The sequence below is a fragment of the Archocentrus centrarchus genome, chromosome 4 (assembly GCF_007364275.1).
Source record: "Archocentrus centrarchus isolate MPI-CPG fArcCen1 chromosome 4, fArcCen1, whole genome shotgun sequence".
NCBI lineage: Eukaryota > Metazoa > Chordata > Actinopteri > Cichliformes > Cichlidae > Archocentrus > Archocentrus centrarchus.
The window spans coordinates 35,522,878-35,543,716 of NC_044349.1; the positions used below are offsets into that span (position 1 = coordinate 35,522,878).

The 20,839-nt window shown below is 41.4% G+C and overlaps 1 protein-coding gene across 2 annotated transcripts in view; it reads left to right on the forward strand.

Moving 5' to 3' along the window:
• Positions 1-1,037: 1,037 nt before the first annotated feature.
• gabrg3 (gamma-aminobutyric acid type A receptor subunit gamma3) overlaps positions 1,038-20,839 on the forward strand; it is an 81,391-nt gene continuing 61,589 nt past the window's right edge. For both annotated transcript variants that reach the window (XM_030728264.1, XM_030728265.1), the window contains exons 1-2: positions 1,038-1,272; positions 1,483-1,628. In XM_030728264.1, the coding sequence (XP_030584124.1) occupies positions 1,220-1,272; positions 1,483-1,628 (199 nt within the window). In that variant the 5' untranslated portion in view covers positions 1,038-1,219. The remainder of the gene's footprint in view (positions 1,273-1,482; positions 1,629-20,839) is intronic.

The following is a 20,839-nucleotide window of genomic DNA, read 5'->3' on the forward strand; positions in this document are numbered from 1 at the left end:
TTAGCTGAAAATGTAGCACTTCAACCTTCTGTCCAAACGTGGTGACTCAAACCAAAAACCAAACAAACACACTGCAGCCAGAATGTTTCAGAGGAGCGCTTGACAAATCACGCTGGCTACGTCCATCTTTTATATACAGTCTCCGAGCTTGACCCATACTAGAGAATAAAAAAAATCATAATATTTGAGCCTTTTTTCATCTCGTGTGTCCTTCAACTTTATGAAAGTACAACATTCAGTGGAGCACCGCCTTGAGCATTCACCCTTAAATAAATCACATCCTCACAGGAAGAAGACAGTGGGCTTTAAACACAGCATGACAAGGGCTCTCAATTACGATCACAAACACGGCCACAAAGGCGGCTTCATTCTTTCAGAGGCTGCATGCCAATTAGGAGCATTTGGTAGCACTTTGATATACAAGCTTTCAAATGAATAACAAAGAGGCTGCCTCACAGGTGCATCATTAAAGGGTACAAAAAGAGGGTACAAAAATTAGTCGATCAATAAATCAATAGAAAAATCAGAACAATTTCTATGTGATAATCGATATCTAGCCTGTGTGAAATTCATTTTTTTAAATATACGTAGGATTTTTCGGTCGCACACAACAGGCAATATGAGATCACCGTCATAATGTTCACTATTTGTCTGATATGTTTAAAATCAGCTAATTAAAAAAATCGACCAAATAAATTGCTAGTTTCTGCCACACAGAGAAGCATATTTACTATGCACACGGCATACAAATACTCCAGGCATTATTTCAAAGTATTCACAAACGGATGAACTCTTTTGGCACATTCTGCAGATAATAAATCGCGAGGAAAGAAAGAAAAATGAAACTAAGGAGAACAGGTGTAACGGCTCTAATGAGGTCTGTAAAGTAGCCCGCACAGTGCAGTGACGCAGACTTGGCCACGGAGGAGTTTTTGGTGGACCAGGGGCTTTCAGAGGGAGGCGTTCAGACTGTGCGCACCTGCGTTAAAGACGCGCAGCGTCCGCTATCCAGGAATTGCAACTCTGTCCAGGTGAGACAAGCTGCTCCTTCGTCTGCGAGGAGAAACTGACGCGAGGAGCGATCTGATTTAAAACAATGAATGACATTTCTGCTGGATTACAAACTATGAAGCGCTGCTCTCACGCTGAGCAGCAGTGACCGTCGCGTCCAGACACCGATACCTGGCACGTCTCTACTTGTTGTCCTCCTGCGACAAACATGACACCCCCGTTACTGGCTTATGTCTTACTTCTTTCGGCCCTTCATACCTGGTAAGTGGCGCCCTTCGGTCGCATGTTGGTTTTGGTGATGCTGTTAATGCTCAGGAAACTTTGTGGCTGGCTCTAAGTTTGTGTGAAGGACTCTTTGACACTAAGGATGCGTTTGCGTGCGTGCACTCTGCAGACCGCGCTGCATGTTTTAAGCCAGTGTCACTGCTCCTGCTGTTTTCAGCCACCTTCTTTCATTTCGTGTCCCTGTAGCTCTCTAACAATCGAGTCTGAGGAGGACTACGAGGATGTCACTGTGAACCAGATGCTGGCTCCTAAATCCCAGCAAACCGATGCCACGGAAATACTCAATAATTTACTGAAAGAATACGACAAGAAGCTGCGACCGGATATTGGAGGTGAGGCTTACTTCTGTGCAATTTTTCACCTAACTGATCACATAATGTGAATGCAAATCAGCCTTCTCATTATACTCACACAGCTGTGTGAAACCTGCAGATTCTGTTAGCTCTATAATCTGATACCTGTGAAAATGAAGCTTTTATAATGCTTATAATATCAGGCAGAACCTGCATTAACACTATATGCATTAATTGTGTACTTAAACCTTTAAGGGTGCCTATTAAACCATTCCCAGGTCTTTACACTGCAATCACAGACCCTAACAGGTAACAGCCTGTGCCGAATAACTTCATTGGACACGCTCAAATGATCGTATGCTGAGTTTGAATGCATAAAATGTACATTAAAAACTTTTTCCATTAGTCCTTTTTCAAGGTGAGCATTAATGCAAAGCTTCACCCTCTGAAAACTTCATGAAGAAAATGATCATTAAAAGTGAATTATTCAGCTGTTAGAATGAAAAAGCAACAAACCAACAATTTTAAAGGGACTTAAAATGCTGACATTTTAAAATCTGCAGTTACTACCCATCAGATAAATAAACACTGTAATCTGCTGCTGTTCAGGCGTGTGCACATTAAGCACAGGGGATCGGTGATTTCCTCCATCTCTCTTTGGGTGATGGGCAGCACTTTTTAAAGTCTAACTTCAGCAGCAGTGACAATATCAGTGAATTTCTGAATATTTCTGAATTTGTTTGCTCCCTCTTTGCTTTAATAACGGCAGTGCTGCACAGACTCCACCAGTGTGTTCACCAGTGTTTTCCCAGGATGTCGGGAATCTTTACTCAGTCTGAAAGTGTTTCACTGTGATGCTGTAGTCTAGGACCATCAGCTCTCCTTGGTCTTCTCTGGTGTTTTGTGGTTGTTGCAAACTTTGAGGTGTGTTTGGGTTCATCATCCTGCTGCTGTATGAACCCTCCAGAGGGAGGAGCATGTCTGAAGAGTGGAGCGCCGCTTCTCCGTGATCAGAAGCACATCACTGCAGGTGTCCAGAATATTCCCACTCCCACTATATGTTCCATATAATGTCTTACAGACACCTTTCAGTTACTGCCACTATCATCAGGATATTATTCTAGTGGCATTTTGTTCCTGCTGTTCGCTGTCTAAGCCTACTGTCATCATAATGTTAAAACAATGAATTTTAATGACATTCTTTCTTATTGTCACATTTTACCACTTTATACATTTAGTGGGTAGGTGTACATTTTTTTAACGCTTTAATGTTGTCGCTGGTTGTGGGATTTTTGTTTGCAAAAGTGAAAAATGCTCCAGTTTTTCAGCCTGATTGTGTCTTACTTGGTGACCTACAGGGTCAAGATGTAACTCATCAGCATGTCCTCATGAATATAAATTACAATTGAAGGTGGAAACTTTGAGTGGAGGACAGAGATAGGTAATTCCCTGACTCATTTTCTCTTGTATAAAGTGAATGTGTTTGTGAAGAGGCTCTGCTTTTGTTCTTGTTTAGGGTTTACAAAGTGGCCTCTGGTGGCAGTTTGCTGGCATATGGTAATGTAGTTACAATCAGTGCATAACAAAGAGGAGTTTCATAGAACACGCTTCTGTGAGTCGTTGCTTATGAGGTATTAACTTGAAAACAGGCTGTTTTTATCTTTGCAAAAGAACAGGTAAGAAATGGCTGAGCTGGAGGTCAGTCGTCAACCATCTGAGAAACTCCAGTTGCATTACGAGCAGCAGCAGCAGCAGGTGACACCCAGCTGACACCTAACAGCCTGTTGTGTGTAACAGCACGCTCTGCCTTAGATGTGGCTGAGATTCAGCTCGCCATCACGATGTCTCCTTTGCCGATGGAGCGTGTTTGTATTTGTAGCCGTGGTTTGCATTAGAAGGCACCTGGCTAACCAGCACTGTCCAACAGAGCTCTGACTGGTGCTGGCAGGCCTGTTGTTGTTAAGAGATCAGTTGCATTGGTTAAAAAAAATGCACCTTTAAAACCTGCAGTTATTATGCATATGCATAACAGCACATCAGTTTACTCTGTGGTTCTCAAACTTTGGGGCAGGCCCCTCTGATGGGACATAGAGGCAATGTGGAAACTGATTTAAATTATCCTGTAGCAAAATTAATATCTGAATGCTGTTGATGTAGAATTTGGATTTTTCGCATTAATATCAGCATTTTACCAATTTTATAAAAATGATCATTTCAGCACACAACCTATAAATCATCCTGCAGCTTAAAAACCCAGTGATGAGACTGAGTTGACTGTTGAACTGTTGATGAGATCATTTAAAAACAACTTCAATAAAACATGAAAGCATCCTAACACGTCCTCCTCCCTGCCCCTGCACAGAGCCTGTGAAAGGCAAGCTGCAACTGCAGGAGCTTTAAAAAACAAAAGTACTAAAACTGCGCTTCCTCTAATGTCCAGCAGAGGCTCCAGAGGTGAGTCGTGTTAAAATGTCCAACTTTACAGTGACACAAACATTTTTACAGCCTGATATAAACACCTGTATCCACTAGCTGTCTGCCAGGTTTCACCTGAGTTTACTGGAGTCCCTGAACTGGAGTCCAGAACCTGCACAGTGGCTATATCCATGTTCTTTACACAGCCTGCAGTGAGCCAGTGATCAAGACTTCTCATTCATTTGTGGACAGAGGAAAAATAGTGCATTCGAAATTTCTAGTTCCTGTTTAACTTAACTGTGAAGTCTTAATAGACCGAGAGAAGATGAGACCATCACTGTGGCACAAACCACTGAAGCACCATGCAGTCCATAAATGTGGTTTGCTAACCAAGCTTGCAGACTCTACTCTCTTGTGTAAAATTTGGTCACTCTGTCCAAATTCAGTGGCCGCATCCTTCGAAGGCCACATTTGTGTTCCGATTATGTCACAGCGAGGCGACGACGGCTGTCCAAATTCAAAAACTTCTTGTCCCCAGATTTGAAGGATGGGTCTGGTGTATCCTTCATGGCCTACCATATCCCATGATTCATTGTGCAGCAAAACTCAAACTCGACAATGGCAGAGGAGAGCGGCCAAAACGTTTAAAATATGACTGTTTCGGTGACACAAAATAAACTTTTAAGATGTTTTCAGGCCAGAATGTAGATGTGTAGAACTCAAATATTTGCTCCATTTATCAAGATACAGTATCGCTTAATTGCAAAGATGTCCTTCCCTGCTGCTCTACCAGCAGCTCGCAGCGCCAGCTGTCAGCTGACCGGATAGAACGCCCGACTCCCGGCACATCCTTTTCAAACCCTCGCTGGCTTTTGAGTGGAAGTTAAACACAGACATAATTCACTCAGATGATCTCTAACGGCTGATGTTTAGTTTATTTTTATGTTTCATTTGTTCCTGGGCAAATCAGTCTGGCAGAGATGAAAGTTAGTTTTATTTAACATTAATGTCTAACTAGAGAGCTGACAATATATTGGGAAATGAATCATTTGCTCATCTGTATTCCTCGTCTGTAGAAATGTGTTGTTTTACCAGCTTATTTTCAATTAAGAGCCGACATTAAATAAACCCCCAAAAAAGGAGCAAAAGTTCAGGCTTTAACCCCTTGTGACCGCTAACTGCTTTTAAATGCTGGTAGAACTGCAACCATATACGATAGAGCAATAATTTATTTTGCATATAAAACCAGAGGATTTACACTTACTGTGTATGCATTCAACGTGTCCCAGAGCGCTGTATCCATCCTGTAATGGGTTGCGTAGTGCATTAGCATGTACTGCTATGGCATTTCTGTGTCTAGCATAACATGTAGATACAGAAAATGGTTCTCAATTACTTAGTGCACTTTTTAGCTACCTTATGTAGTTACTCTGGATTTCCTTCAGACATATTATTATAATTAGGGTTCTGAAGATTCTATTGATGTTTAGTGAGTTGAAATATTCCACAAGATGGTACTACAGCATGTATAACTGTAAAGAGATGGTCTGGGGGACCTGTTCTATTATAGGTCTTAAAGGGCTACCAGCTTCTTTGTGCTTCGTGCTGTTGTGGTTGCTAGGCGACAGGAGCTACAGTAGGTGATGCAGATATTAAGGCTACACTGTCCGATTTCACAGCCTCTCATTTCTGGCCTTCACGGGCTTCGAGGGACCCGGCCTACGTAGACTGGGTCCTTCGAAGGATGCAGCCCCTGAATTTGGACACAGCTTACATTATCCAAACGATGCTGCAAAAGATCAATTCAATTCAATTCAATTTTATTTATATAGCACCAAATCACAACAAACTGTCGCCTCAAGGCGCTTTGTATTGTGGTTAAAGACCCTACAATAATACAGAGAAAACCCAACAGTCAAAACGACCCCCTATGAGCAGCACTTGGCGACAGTGGGAAGGAAAAACTCCCTTTTAACAGGAAGAAACCTCCAGCAGAACCAGGCTCAGGGAGGGGCAGTCATCTGCCGCGACCGGTTGGGCTGAGGGGAGAGAAAGACATGCTGTGGAAGAGAGCCAGAGATTAATATCAATTAATGATTAAATGCAGAGTGGATTATAAACAAAGTAAATAAGGTGAATGAGAAACAGTGCATTATGTGAACCCCCCAGCAGACTAGGCCTATAGCAGCATAACTAAGGGATGGTTCAGGGTGACCTGATCCAGCCCTAACTATAAGCTTTATCATAAAGGAAAGTTTTAAGCCTAATCTTAAAAATAGAGAGGGTGTCTGTCTCCCGAATCCAAGCTGGAAGCTGGTTCCACAGAAGAGGCGCCTGAAAGCTGAAGGCTCTGCCTCCCATTCTACTCTTAAGTATCCTAGGAACCACAAGTAAGCCAGCAGTCTGAGAGCGAAGTGCTCTATTGGGGTGATATGGTACTATGAGGTCTTTGAGATAAGATGGGGCCTGATTATTCAAGACCTTGTATGTGAGGAGAAGGATTTTAAATTCTATTCTAGATTTAACAGGGAGCCAATGAAGAGAAGCCAATATGGGAGAAATCTGCTCTCTCTTTCTAGTCCCTGTCAGTACTCTAGCTGCAGCATTTTGGATCAGCTGAAGGCTTTTCAGGGAGCTTTTAGGACAGCCTGATAATAATGAATTACAATAGTCCACCCTAGAAGTAATAAATGCATGAATTAGCTTTTCAGCATCACTCTGAGAAAGGATGTTTCTAATTTTAGAAATATTGCGCAAATGCAAAAAAGCGGTCCTGCATATTTGTTTAATATGTGCATTGAAGGACATACCCTGGTCAAAAATGACTCCAAGATTTCTCACAGTGTTACTGGAGGCCAAAGTAATGTCATCCAGAGTAAGTATCTGGTTAGACACCATGTTTCTAAGATTTGTGGGGCCGAGAACAAGAATTTCAGTTTTATCTGAATTTAGAAGCAGGAAATTAGAGGTCATCCAGGCCTTAATATCTTTAAGACATTCCTGCAGGTTAATTAATTGATGTGTGTCATCTGGCTTCATTGATAGGTAAAGCTGAGTATCATCTGCATAACAATGAAAATTGATGCAGTGCTTTCTAATAATACTGCCTAAGGGAAGCATGTATAATGTAAATAAAATTGGTCCTAGCACAGAACCCTGTGGAACTCCATAATTAACCTTAGTGTGTGAAGAAGACTCCCCATTTACATGAACAAATTGGAGTCTATGAGATAAATATGATTCAAACTACTGCAGTGCAGTACCTTTAATACCTATAGCAAGCTCTAATCTCTGTAATAAAATGTTCAGAATCAGAATCAGAATCAGAATCTTTATTGTCATTGTACACAGAAGTTGCACAACGAAATTTAAAATGCATTCCTTTCTAGGTGCCTCAGACAATAAATAATAAAATAATAAAAATATGAGTGATAAAAATGATTACTAAAATACAGTGCACAATAGTAAATTAACAGACGAATCTAGCCCCAATACACACCAACGCACGCACACAGTCAGCACTACCACCCCACATCACTGTCCAAACCACACAGAGTTCAGTTCAATGATAGCCCTGGCATAAAAGCTGTTCCTCAGTCTGTTTGTTCTGGCCTTCATTGTCCTGAAACGTCTGCCTGATGGCAGTAGCTGAAACAAGGAGTGTCCAGGGTGTGAGGGGTCCTGGAGGATGTTCTGTGCCCTCCTCTGGCAGCGGGCATTGAACAGTTCCTGGAGGGAGGGCAGGGGACAGCCTATGATCTTTTGAGCCGTGTTGATGATTCGCTGGAGTGTTTTCCTGTCTGCTGCTGTGCAGCTGTTGAACCACACGCACAGACAGTAGGTCAGGATGCTCTCTACACAGCAACGGTAGAAGGACACCAGCAGATTCTGGGTCAGATGGTTGCTCCTAAGAACCCTCAGGAAATGCAGTCTCTGTTGGGCCTTCCTGTAAATGCTGGTCGTATTGATACTCCAGGTCAAATCATCCTGCAGATGTACTCCCAGGAACCTAAAATCTGAAACCAGCTCCACTTCATCCCCCTCGATGAACAGAGGTTGAATGACATGTGTTGTCCTCCTAAAGTCTACTACCATCTCCTTTGTCTTAGTGGTGTTCAGGATCAAGTTATTCTCACTGCACCACCTTGACAGCCGCTGCACCTCGTCCCGGTATGCTGACTCATCCCCGCCTGATATGAGCCCCACCACAGTGGTGTCATCCGCAAACTTAATGATGCAGTTACTGGCATGTATGGAGGTGCAGTCATGTGTGTAGAGGGTGAAGAGTAGGGGACTCAGCACACAGCCCTGTGGAGAGCCGGTGCTGAGGCTGATGGCTGAAGAGAGGTGGGGACCTACTCTTACCCTCTGGGAACGGTCTGTCAGGAAGTCCTTGATCCAAAGACAGGTGGAGCGTGGTATCCCCAGATCTGACAGTTTAGTCACCAGTCTGCCAGGAAGGATGGTGTTAAACGCCGAGCTGAAGTCCACAAAGAGCAGCCGAGCGTAGTTCCCCCCCTGCTCCAGGTGAGAGAAGGCAGAGTGGAGGGCCGTGGCAATGGCGTCCTCTGTGGACCGGTTGGCTCTGTAGGCAAACTGGTGGGGGTCTAGTCTGGGGGAGAGACTGGAGATGACGTGAGCCCGGACAAGCTTTTCAAAGCACTTCATAACAATTGGTGTGAGTGCTACTGGCCTGTAGTCATTCAAACCTCTGATAGTGTTCTTCTTGGGGATGGGGACGATAATGGAGGACTTCAGGCAGGAAGGGACAGCAGCCTGGCTCAGGGACTGGTTAAAAATGCTGGTAAAAATACCAGCCAGCTGAGCCGCACAGACCTTCAGTATCCGTCCAGAGACACCATCGGGCCCCACAGCTTTCCTGGGGTTCACAGTTTCCAGCATACGCCTCACCTCTTGCTCTTGCAGCCTGAGGATGCTGCTGCTGCCTGCTGATGGATGTTGGATGGCTGTCTCTGGTTGCTGTACCTCAAAGCGTGCAAAGAAGCTGTTCAGCTCCTCTGCCAGATTGATGTTACGCTGATCAACTAACAGGCTGGGTTTGTAGTTCAAAATATGCCGAACCCCTTGCCACACCTGCCTGAAGTCGTGGCTCTGGAAACAGTCCTCAATCCTCCTCTTATACACAGCCTTGGCCTCCCTGATGCCCCTCTTCAGGTTGGCTCTGGCAGCGCTGTAAAGCGCCCCATCACCAGCTCTGAAGGCGATGTTCCTCTCTCTGAGTAAGCTCTGCACCTTTCCATTCATCCATGGCTTTCTATTTGGAAAAACCCGGATATTCTTGTCCACAGTTACAGTGTCGGTGCAGAACTTGATGTAGTCCAGAACAGCCGAGGTATACTGCTCCAGGTCCTGGTGCTTGAATACGTCCCAGTCAGTTGTTTCAAAGCAGTCCTGCAGCTGTTGAGAGGCACCTTCAGGCCAGGTCTGAACAGTCTTAGATGTAGAAAGAGCAGTTTTGCTGAGGGGGGTGTATGCTGGAATCATAAGCAGGGACAGATGGTCTGACTGGCCCAGATGTGGCAGTGGCACAGCCCTGAAACCCAGCTTGATGTTAGAGTAGACTTTATCCAGTGTGCTGTTCCCTCTTGTAGGGCATTTAACATGCTGATGGAACTTGGGTAGAACAGTCTTTAAATCGACATGGTTAAAGTCTCCTGCAATGATGTGTACAGCCTCAGGATATCTGCTCTGTTGACTGCAAACCGTGTCATGTAAGAGACTAACAGCCGAGTTAGCATTAGCATCAGGGGGAAGATAAACAACAGTGATCAAAACAGCTGTAAACTCACGGGGCAGATAGATGGGCCTGCATTTAACAGTCATGTACTCCAGGTCCGGAGAGCAGTGGCTGTTCACAGTCATACTGTCTGTACACCAGCTGTTGTTTACATACAAGCACACACCCCCTCCTCTGCTCTTACCGGAGGTCCGCATTCTGTCATGCCGGTGCGTTGTCCTGCCGGCTAGCTCGATGGCTGCATCAGGAATGGATGAATGAAGCCAGGTCTCAGTGAAGAGCAAAACGCAGCAGTCCTTCACGGTCCTGTTTGTAGCCACCAGCAGTCTCAACTCATCCATTTTATTCGGGAGTGATCTTACATTGGCGAGGAAAACACTGGGTAACGGAGGTCTATGAGGCCGTTTACGTAGCCTCTCCAAAACGCCAGCTCTGCCGCCTCTTTTCTGCCTCCTTTCTCTGCGCCGTCTCCGTCTGCGACCCCCCCTCACAGGGATGATGAACCACAAAGAGCCAGGTGGTCTGGCGATGTCCACCGGGATGTTGTGAGAGTGGAGGAAGTCAGCCATAACCGCCTGCTCACTTTGTGCTCCTATATGTAGGAGTTCGTGCCGTCTGTATGTTATAATGTCCGCCCGACATAATGGTGATGTGTTGAGCCACAGTTGAAGCACACATAACAACATACACAATTTCACAGAGCACCGAAAAGGAGAGCACTGAGCCGCTGCGACTATGCGCGCCGCCATCTTGTGTGGCACTTCTGCCTCCTGTGCCCCTGTTATGGTCAACAGTATCAAAAGCTGCACTGAGGTCCAACAGGACAAGCACAGAGATGAGTCCACTGTCAGAGGCTGTAAGAAGATCATTTGTAACCTTAACTAATGCTGTTTCTGTACTGTGATGAATTCTGAAACCTGACTGAAACTCTTCAAATAAACCGTTCCTCTGCAGATGATCAGTGAGCTGTTTTACAACTACTCTTTCAAGAGTCTTTGAGAGAAAAGGAAGGTTGGAGATTGGCCTATAATTAGCTAAGACAGCTAGGTCAGTGATGGCTTTTTAAGTAGAGGTTTAATTACAGCCACCTTGAAGGTCTGTGGTACATAGCCAACTAATAAAGACAGATTGATCATTTTTAAGATTGAAGCATCAATAATTGGAAAGACTTCTTTGAACAGTCTAGTAGGAATGGGATCTAACAAACATGTTGCAGGTTTGGAGGAAGTAACTATTGAAGTTAACTCTGAAAGATCAACTGGAGCAAAAGAGTCTAAACAAATACCAGCAGTGCTGAAAGCAGCCGAACATGAAGAATAATCTTTGAGATGGTTATGAATAATTTTTTCTCTAATGTCTAAAATTTTATTTGTAAAGAAATCCATGAAGTCACTACTAGTTAACGTGAAAGGAATACTCGGCTCTACAGAGCTCTGACTCTTTGTCAGCCTGGCTACAGTGCTGAAAAGAAACCTGGGGTTGTTCTTATTTTCTTCAATTAATGATGAGTAGTAAGATGTCCTAGCTTTATGGAGGGCTTTTTTATGGAGCAACAAACTCTTTTTCCAGGCTAAATGAGCATCTTCTAATTTAGTGAGACGCCATTCCCTCTCCAGCTTTCGGGTTATCTGCTTTAAGCTGTGCGTTTGTGAATTATACCACGGAGTCAGGCACTTCTGATTTGAAGCTTTCCTTTTCAGAGGAGCCACAGTATCCAAAGTCATACACAGTGAGGATGTAAAACTATTGACGAGATAATCGACCTCACTGGCTTCAAAATGGGACAAACCAATGGATGATGTCACAGTGGCTACATCCATCTTTTATATACAGTCTGTTGTTATGGACAGCCTTCAGCATGACTTTATCTAGTAGAGATTCTTCAATTATTGTTTTAGCAAACAGTCTTTAGCATTTTCACAACCGGCATCTTGTATACTACATCTGTTACTATGGATACCAAGCAGAGCCAGTCCGGTTGTTCTTGTCTGGCAGAAAAAAAGGACAAAAAAGAAAAATGTGATTGGTATGCTGGGTGTTACCGAGAGGCAGGCATAGATGACCTCACACATCGTGCTCTGGGAAAGCGTCTTTGATGGGCTCCTGAGAGAGATGATCCCACTCTCATATCCTTAGTGCCACTATATTAGAGTCACTTTCTCAATGTTTCACTCCAGTAAATAACCCTGACCTCTCACTTTTCTCACTTGATAGAACAAACCTGATGTTGGCAATATCATCAGCTCATCCTGTGGCCAATTTCAGGTTCTTTTACCTGTTTCTCTCAGTTTTAAATCCTCTCACTGACCGTCATGATTCATACAAACATGGGATCAGTTTTTGACACAGATACTGCTTGTTCTAGAGTCTCTCAGTGCTCAGCTGTATGCTTACTTTTAATCCAACCATTAATATCATGGAAATTTGTCTTCTCTTATGTGTTTTCACTGCAGTTTAATCTACCCAAGTTTCCTGAAGATTCAAAACCAACATATTGGAGAGGATAAATTAGCGTAATTTCGCTGTAGCTTGGTAATCTTTATGGTAATCTTAATTTTTTCTCATAACCAGATAGCATCTAACAGTAATCTGAGTTTCCCTGGAAACCGTAATGACAAAACAATCTTACCTAAAAAGGTCCATTTAGTAATTTCTTTGGGTGCTTTCAATAATATTACATAATTCTTAACAGCAGTCAGGGCTCAGGCCCAGATTTCATACTATAATAAATATGTAGATACAGGAGGAGGTGACAATGAATAAATAACAACACTCTGAAGCAGAAATACAGTAAGTGCCATTTTTTTTAAAGGGGACTCCTTTCCTTCTTCATTTTTATTGATAAGTCTGTCAGAGTAGCTTTGCATGATTCACAGTTCACTGATTCATCCTCTTTAAACCAATTTTTAGCTGACTGATAAGTCAGAGATCACTAATCTCATTATTTGAAACTTTGGCCATGCTTATAATGTGTTCTTTTATTTGTGAAGAAATAAACCTGAAACACTTTAATTCAAAAATTAAGACATTTATTATATTAAGGAATCAGAAGATATCACACATGCACATGTGGGACACAGAGTTCAAGAAGAGACAGGCCTGTGTGTGCTCCATCTCCCTCCCCTCTGAGCCTCACTAACCAGAACATTTTCATACTGCCACTATCTACACGTGCGGTTTGCCGGTTTCCTGTCCAGGCTGGTTCTCATAACTCAGTGATAAAATCCTGTACAAAAAGCACATCTTCTCCCCTTAATCAATACAGAGCAATTTTATCCAGATTAATAACAGAACATGGTGATGTTTTATTTGTACATACTGTGGCCGAACCTTCAAGGATAAGATAAACTGAGACTGGGAAGTTAGTCTGGTACTTTCTAATGTCAAATGTATTTATTCATTTATTAAATTGTCTGTTTGCACCAGCCACTGTTTATTAATTAATTTCCTGGAGTTTACTTTTAAACATTTTTCAATTTATTCGTTGGGTAAAAAATACACCCTCACACTTGCATCATTATAAACAATAAATTTACCAATCATTTTATCAGGTACACCTGTTCAGCCTTCTTCTCAGTCACATTGCAGCAGCTCAGTGCATTTAGGTACGTAGACATGGTCAAGGCGACCTGCTGAAGCTCAAACTGAGCATCAGAATGGAGCAGAAAGATCATTTAAGTGACTTTGAACGTGATGTGGTTGTTGGTGCCACACGGGCTGGTCTGAGTGTTTCAGAAACTGCTGATCTGCTGGGATTTTCCTACACAACCATTTCTAGGTTTTTACAGAGAAGGTCTGAAGAAGAGAAAATATCCAGTGAGCTGCAGCTCTCTGGGAGAAAATGCTTTGTTCGTGTCAGAGGTCAGAGGAGAATGGCCAAAGAGTATCTCTGAACACACATTGCATTAAACCTTGAAGTGGATGTGCTACAACAGCAGAAGATCACATTGGGTGCCCCTCCTGTCAGCTAATTCACACAGGGTCACCCAAACTGGACAACAGAAGGTTGAGGAAACGTTGCCTGGTCTCAGATCATTTCAAACTGAATTCAATTTCAGTTTTATTTATATAGCACCAAATCACAACAAACAGTCCCCTCAAGGAGCTTTATATTGTAAGTTAAAGACTGTACAATAGTAAAGAGAAAATCCCAACGACCCCCAGATTGCAAGCACTTGGTGACAGTGGGAAGGAAAAACTCCCTTTAACAGGAAGAAACCTCCAGCAGAACCAGGCTCAGGGAGGGGGGGGGTCATCTGCCACCAGTTGGGGGTGAGGGGAGGGAGACAGGACTTACAAAAGAAAACAGGAAATAGCTTCAAATATATATTCACATAACTGACATCCAAAATCAAGAGTCTCCCTCCATTTTTACTGTAAAAAGGGAAAACAATCTGCAAATGTTAAGTGCAGTTATGAGCACTTCAAGAGTCTGAAGATATGTACAGAAATGTGCTTTTTGTGGACCACACTGGAAGAACAGCCTCAGTGATGTTCTTGGACTGGTGAGCACTCAGAGAGGCTTTCTCAGCAGGAATGGCCTGAACAGTTGTTCTGTGCTTCAAAGTGTTTTTTCAAAACTCCTCTTTCATCAGGATTGTGATGGCTGACATCACATCACTTATAATGTTACGTTTATTTAATCTTGAACACACTGTTTGCACCAGAAAACACTGATTATCAGGTGCATCATGAGTTCATAGTTTGTGTTTTTCTGTCATTCCTGTGTCATGGAAATGATCTGATTTGGTGGAAGTGAGTGGGAGTGATGAATGCACTGAAACAAGTGAATGTCATGAATAGAATAGGACTTTCACTTTTTTATGGATGATGTGTGTGCTGCACTGTTCAGCAGTCACCCACAGGGTGTATGAGTCCAGACTCTGTGTCTGAGTAATAAACAGTGACCTTTTCACTAAGCTTCTTCGGGGACTATTTTTCTGGTGTTTTTCTTGCAGTTTTTTTTTTTCACCTCACACACAAGGAGTCATTTACACGGAAAATTATTATTCTATAGTGTATCAGAGATCTGTATTCCTCCTGGCTGCCCAGTCACAGCACACTAAATGAACTTGTATGGATCATTTCAAAGAAGAGACGATAAATAGGATGTGGGCAATTAGCATTTCTTTTTGGTAATTCCCCTGAGCACAGACCACAGATAAGTACATTAGAAAGCCATTTGTTGTGTTGCGGGCCCTTTGATGACAGATGGTGAGCTGAAGTCATTTGACCTTGTCCTGTTGGCGTTAATGAATGTGACTTTTTAAACTCGTGGTTAAACAACAAGAGGCGTTTCCACCACATGGGCTGAATGTAAAATGACGCCTCTGTCGCTGTTGTTGAGACTCAGCTGTAAATGTCCAAATATCAGTTTTTCCTCTTATTGTACTTGCTTGTAATGTTTTTAGGAGAGAAAAAAAGTATAGTATAGTATAGTATATGGAAAGCTGTGTGGAAACATATGTATGTGGTTTTTAACATTATAGACTTTGGTTTTACATGTTGTTTGTTAGAATTTAGTCAAAGATTAGGCATCTCATTTTGAAGTAACAGTTTTCATATTGTCAGTATAATATAATGTCAATATAAATATTTGAAATATTACACACTAATAGGATGTTTGTTCAGATTTAGTTTGAAACACAAGAATGGAAGTAACAAAGGATAATAATATAATAATAATTATAATAATAAAAACTCATGTTTGCAACACCCTGGATTGACATGCTGTCACACGTCTTCAGGCAGCTTCTTCTAGCTCCATTACTCCACGAAAAATGACATTATACAGCAATGAAAAAGCTTAGAGTGAGAAATTTTGATGAACAGTGGCAGTCATCTAATCAATGACAAATGAACTGTTCTCTGTGACTGCTTCAGTCAAAGGCACACTGTGTATTTTGATGAAACAACAGCGGTTTGCAGTAGCAGTAACTTAATCCCTTTCTGATTTAAAACAATGAGGTGATCCGTGGAACGACCTCTGCAAACAATAAAAGCAGTGCTGCACAATAACAGAAGCACATACGTAGCCCTCTAATGAACTTTAAATGTTTTCTTTCATTAATGTGCACAAATAGTTTAAAGCTGACAGTAACATAAAAGGCTTTCAAATGACAAAAGAGGAAGAAGTACAAAAGGAATGTGCTGCTTCAAATGGAGCGCGCTCACACAGAAAAATGACTGAGACATTTGTTTAGACATTTGTTACCTAGTAACTAGGTTGGCTCCTGTCAGGATGTGTCAGGCTCAGCTTAGCGAGTGACAGTGATTGATTGATCCAGTTTACACACTGTACGTTTGGTTCAGTCTAATTAATCAGAGCGATTTGTCTCAGTGTCTGGGAAGAAGAAAAAACCTCCTTTGTAAAATGTGGGAGATGAGCAGGCCAGTGTGTCACAGTCAAGTCAACTGGTTACTGTGTTACTTTTGTTTGTGCCATTAAACTTAAAGTTTTATACTTCATGTGATCATTAGCAAGATATTCAAACAAAAAAAACATTTTTGCACTCACAATTTTCATATGTGTATAGATTTAGATGTGTATATAGTCAAAATATCTCTTTAGTCTTTATACTTTTATGCCTTTAGTGTATGTTATTGTGTTTTAGGTTTACTCGTTTAAATGAAACAGTTGCAGCTGTAACAGTAGTAATTTCCCTTTGGGATCAATAAAGTATTCTGACTGACTGACTGACTGATATTCAAGGATTACTTAAAAGATTTTTGAGGTATGTTTTATCACGATCCAAAGAATAAATAACTTCGTCAAACCTTTAACATTTCTGACTGTGAGATAAGGTTGAAAGCTCCATAAAAGGGCAGAAAGTGGAGCTCAAGTTTAGATTTTTCTGTCTACACACATAGTGCACTGTACAAATGATTCACTGATAGGGTGACACTTGTGGCCATTAATAAAGAGCCTTATAGTTTGTAGTGTAATATTTCAATAACTGCAATCTAAGTGCAAGTGAGCCACAACATTAAAATCTTTTGCCTGACCAACAGGGCACATTCTTGGGGCCTCTGCAGGTGTCCGGTGGTCTCTGCCACTGGGGCACTAGCAGCAGTTCTTTGGGTTTTGTGGGTCGGGGGGCGGTCGGTGTTCAAAATGCTAATGTGGCTGGTATACATCAAAACAACATCCCCACGAGGAACTTGACACTTAAACAAAATGGTTAATTGTCACTTCACAGTCAGTGTTTTTATTGTTTCAGTGTAAATCAGTATAATATGTAGCAGTGTTCCTTTAACTGTCACAGCCTGTGACAGACTCTATATTTGCAACAAGCGACAACTGCAAAGTGCTAAAAGCGCTAAGATGTGAGTGCAACTCTCTGATTGAAGTCAGTCTTGGTTGCAGCCGTATTGCAGTTCTTTTCCCGCACATTCATTAAAGGGCCCTCCTTAAACTGGCTCTGGTGTCTACTTACTGGGTGACAGATGATCGGCCGTGGTACAGCTAGCCCAAAGGAGGTCATCTGTTCTGCTTTGTGAATATTTCAGAGCTCTTGGCATTTCTTCTAGTAATGAGCTCAGACAGTGAGAAGAGAAGTTGAAGTCTTTATGCCATCGGTCTTTATGCGGCGGAGTATGTAGACCCCAACCAAGAATAGGCTGCGACTCTCCCATGTGCAGTTATGTCATCGGGAGTTCCTGCAAGCTCATGTGATTAATGATCAGACTTAAATGTGCAGCAGAGGATGGTAGTTACTCCTAAATGTGCTTTGCTTTTGAAGGTCTGAGGTAGTTAAACGGAAAAAGTTGAGATAATAAATTATACAGTCACATGTTTGAGGTATCTGGTCAAAAAGTCAAAATTTAGTCAGTTAAAACAGAATTTTGAACTAGTAAGTTACAGTAACTTCAAAATTTAGTACTAAATTGTGAATTTCAACAGTATCATCATTTAAGTGAAAATTATGATAAAGTTCCAGCAAATCAAACCTTCACAGAATTTGATGTTCCACCTGACCAGATAACTCAAAGATTAATTACCATATAACAATTACATGATAGTATATAAAAAAGTATAAACTTGCTAACTTATAGTTAGAAATCATTAATTATATGTAGCAAATTTAGTAAGTCTTAATTATGAACCAGGTAAGTATAGGTAAGTGTCCCATCCATCCATCCACATATAAATCCATCCATCCATTTTCTTCTGCTTTTAAGTGTATTAAAGTGAAAATTAAGCATACTTCAAACAGTACTTCACCATCACAGTTTTTGCCTCCAAATGTACAGTACCAGTCAAAAGTTTGGACACACTCAACCATTCATGTGAATGGGTAAACTTTGGTACTGAATCAGGATGAATTAGAGATAAAAATACATAAAAAATAGCCAAGATTAGCATGCATTATATGATATGATGTTCACTTTGTGTGATTTCTGACTTTATATTAAATATTTAATATTTAATTCGTTAAAAAAAAAATATATATATATATATATATATATATATATATATATACCATCGCTAATGTAGATGACACCCACTTACTGCTCCATGCCTCATTGTGATAGGTGATGAGGAATTATTGAAAACCAAAGGTAGATTATCTTCTTTGCTGAGGATTTGGTGGGCAGAGCCTACTCAGAATAACACAGGAGGTCAGAAGCATTGATCAGTTGAACTATTTAAATCAGTGGACCTCAAATGGCTGGGAACGTTACCCTCAGTAAGAGCAAAGATAAGGAAAATGCATCTTCAGTGCTGTTTTGTCATTTTGTCATTTCACAGTTCACAGAGACAAAAGGAGGAAAAGATAAAGAGAGGTGAGAAATAACATGGATGAGAACCTTCATAGCACTCCTTTATTGTTTTTTATTCAAATCAATTCTCTGGAAATAGGGCTGACAGCCAAACGTGGCCTGACAAGGACATTTCTAATTTTATTTTACCACAGAAAGGCAAATATCCAGCCGTGGTGACACGTTTTTGTTTGCCATAAATATCACTGTCAGTGTGTCAAACAGAGAGAGACGAGGCTGCAGTTTGTCTCCGCCCGTCAGCAGCAGCTAATGTACAGACAGGGCCAGGCTCCAGTGCAAACCTGAAGTGAGATTAGCTAATGTCTCCATGGACCTGTTCATCATCCTCTGCTCACTCTAATGACAAAGTAAATCTCCTAAGAGGCTTCCCTGTCCCGCTCACTGGAGGAGTTTATAAATGTCTCCAAGCGCTCGTTACAGCGCAGTTCATTCACGGGTTATTTAAAGCTGACCATCATCAGACATTTAAAGTGTTGGTATTTGATATAGTTAATATAGATTTTGTTTGACATAGTTTGATATAGATATAGTTAAAGTGAGCATTGATAATATTCTCTGATGGCTGCACATACAGTATAAATAACCCACAGACTAATGCTAATTAATTTCTAGTTCACACCATCACTTTCCCTAAAGTTAATGAGCTGTCTCCATTTACCGAAGGACCGGTCACACCCTGACTGTTGCTAAGTGGCACTGTATGCAGGTGCTGAATTACAGCCTGCCACATAATTACACTGTACATAATGAAGAAAGTAATGTGATACAGCTTCACTGCCAAAGATACACATCTTCCTGAGTTGTACTTAAATACCGAACTATCTTTGGTTTTACTCTTTCATAGCCCACACCGTAAGGTCTGTTTTTGCTGCAACACAAGGAAAGCTTTCCATTCATGTTTGTAATAATATCAGTGGCAGATTATATGAATGTCTCTCTCATTTTCAGAACAGTGGTTTCTTAACTTCTAGTCATTTCTTTCTCTGGGCCATAGTAGCAGAAATGACTTTAGCAGCTTTCACTGACTACATCATTAACTGTGGCAGCTGATTATCAGTCATGCTGAAAAACAAGACACTTATGGCTACACAAATTTAACCTGTTTCATACTTGGCCTGGTCAACAATGACAGTTAATTTTTTTTTTAAATGCATGCAATGGACTTTATATGCTGGACCACCAGCACTTGTTATAAATTTTGAAGAGCTAATAATACCAGGTTACTTGAAAATAAGTGAAATAACACACACACACACACACACACACACACACACACACACACACACACACACACACACACACACAAACACACAAACACACAAAATTGACAGGCTAAAGGCCCATCATGCAGTTTGTCAAAGAAATACAAACAGGAAAGTGCTGTAAAACTTAAATTAGCACCAGATCAGACATGTTGGACAATTTTTAAAAATAGAAGAAAGTCTTCAGTACCTGTAACCCAGATTCCCCCGGGTCCCCACTCTACATAGAATAATACCTCATCTACATTTGGGAGCGATGTGTTTATGATTGGCATTAGCTAATATTAATCAATGCGAAGAACATTGCTGGATCAGTGGTGATCAGATGATAATGCTACAGTCATTTAGCTAGTACCTGCCAAGGTAAAGGCTAAAGAGATTGATGTATTCACACCAAACAAAAAGCAAAGTTTCACCTCATGTTATTCCTACAAATACAATCACAGTGGAAACCCACAAATATTCAGCCAATGGGGATGAGGAGGAGTACAAATAGCTGGAATCGAGTCAAAGTGACATGAACTTACCATGAAGTCCCACAATTTTACTCACTTTTCTCCAAGTCCTCAACTTTTTTCCTTTCTGAAAAAGATAAGTGAACCTTAAAGCTCCCGCTGTCCTCAGACTGGCAGTAAACGTATCTTCCATTCCTGACTGTTGGTGGTGTCAGGAGGCTCTCTGCTGATGAGTCGTGATGCAAAGTTTTAGAAACTGAAACATTTTAAGTTGTGCAAATGCAGATTAACCTGTCTTTGCATCAGCAGGTGCAAATTCACATCAATTCGCCCCACAGAATACACTTTGTGCACCACATTTGGTGTGAACATGCCATCAGAGATTTATAATTTTTAGGGGGCAAAAGGAACAAAAAGTGATGGAGGGTAAGACCAAAAGTAAGCATCATCTTAACCATTTATGCCCATTAACCATTTTAAATTTCCAAATAATTTCCTACCATTAATTTATTGATCTTCTTCTATATCTTTTCATACAGGAATTGGCCTATTTGGGAAGGACAAAGATGATGGAAA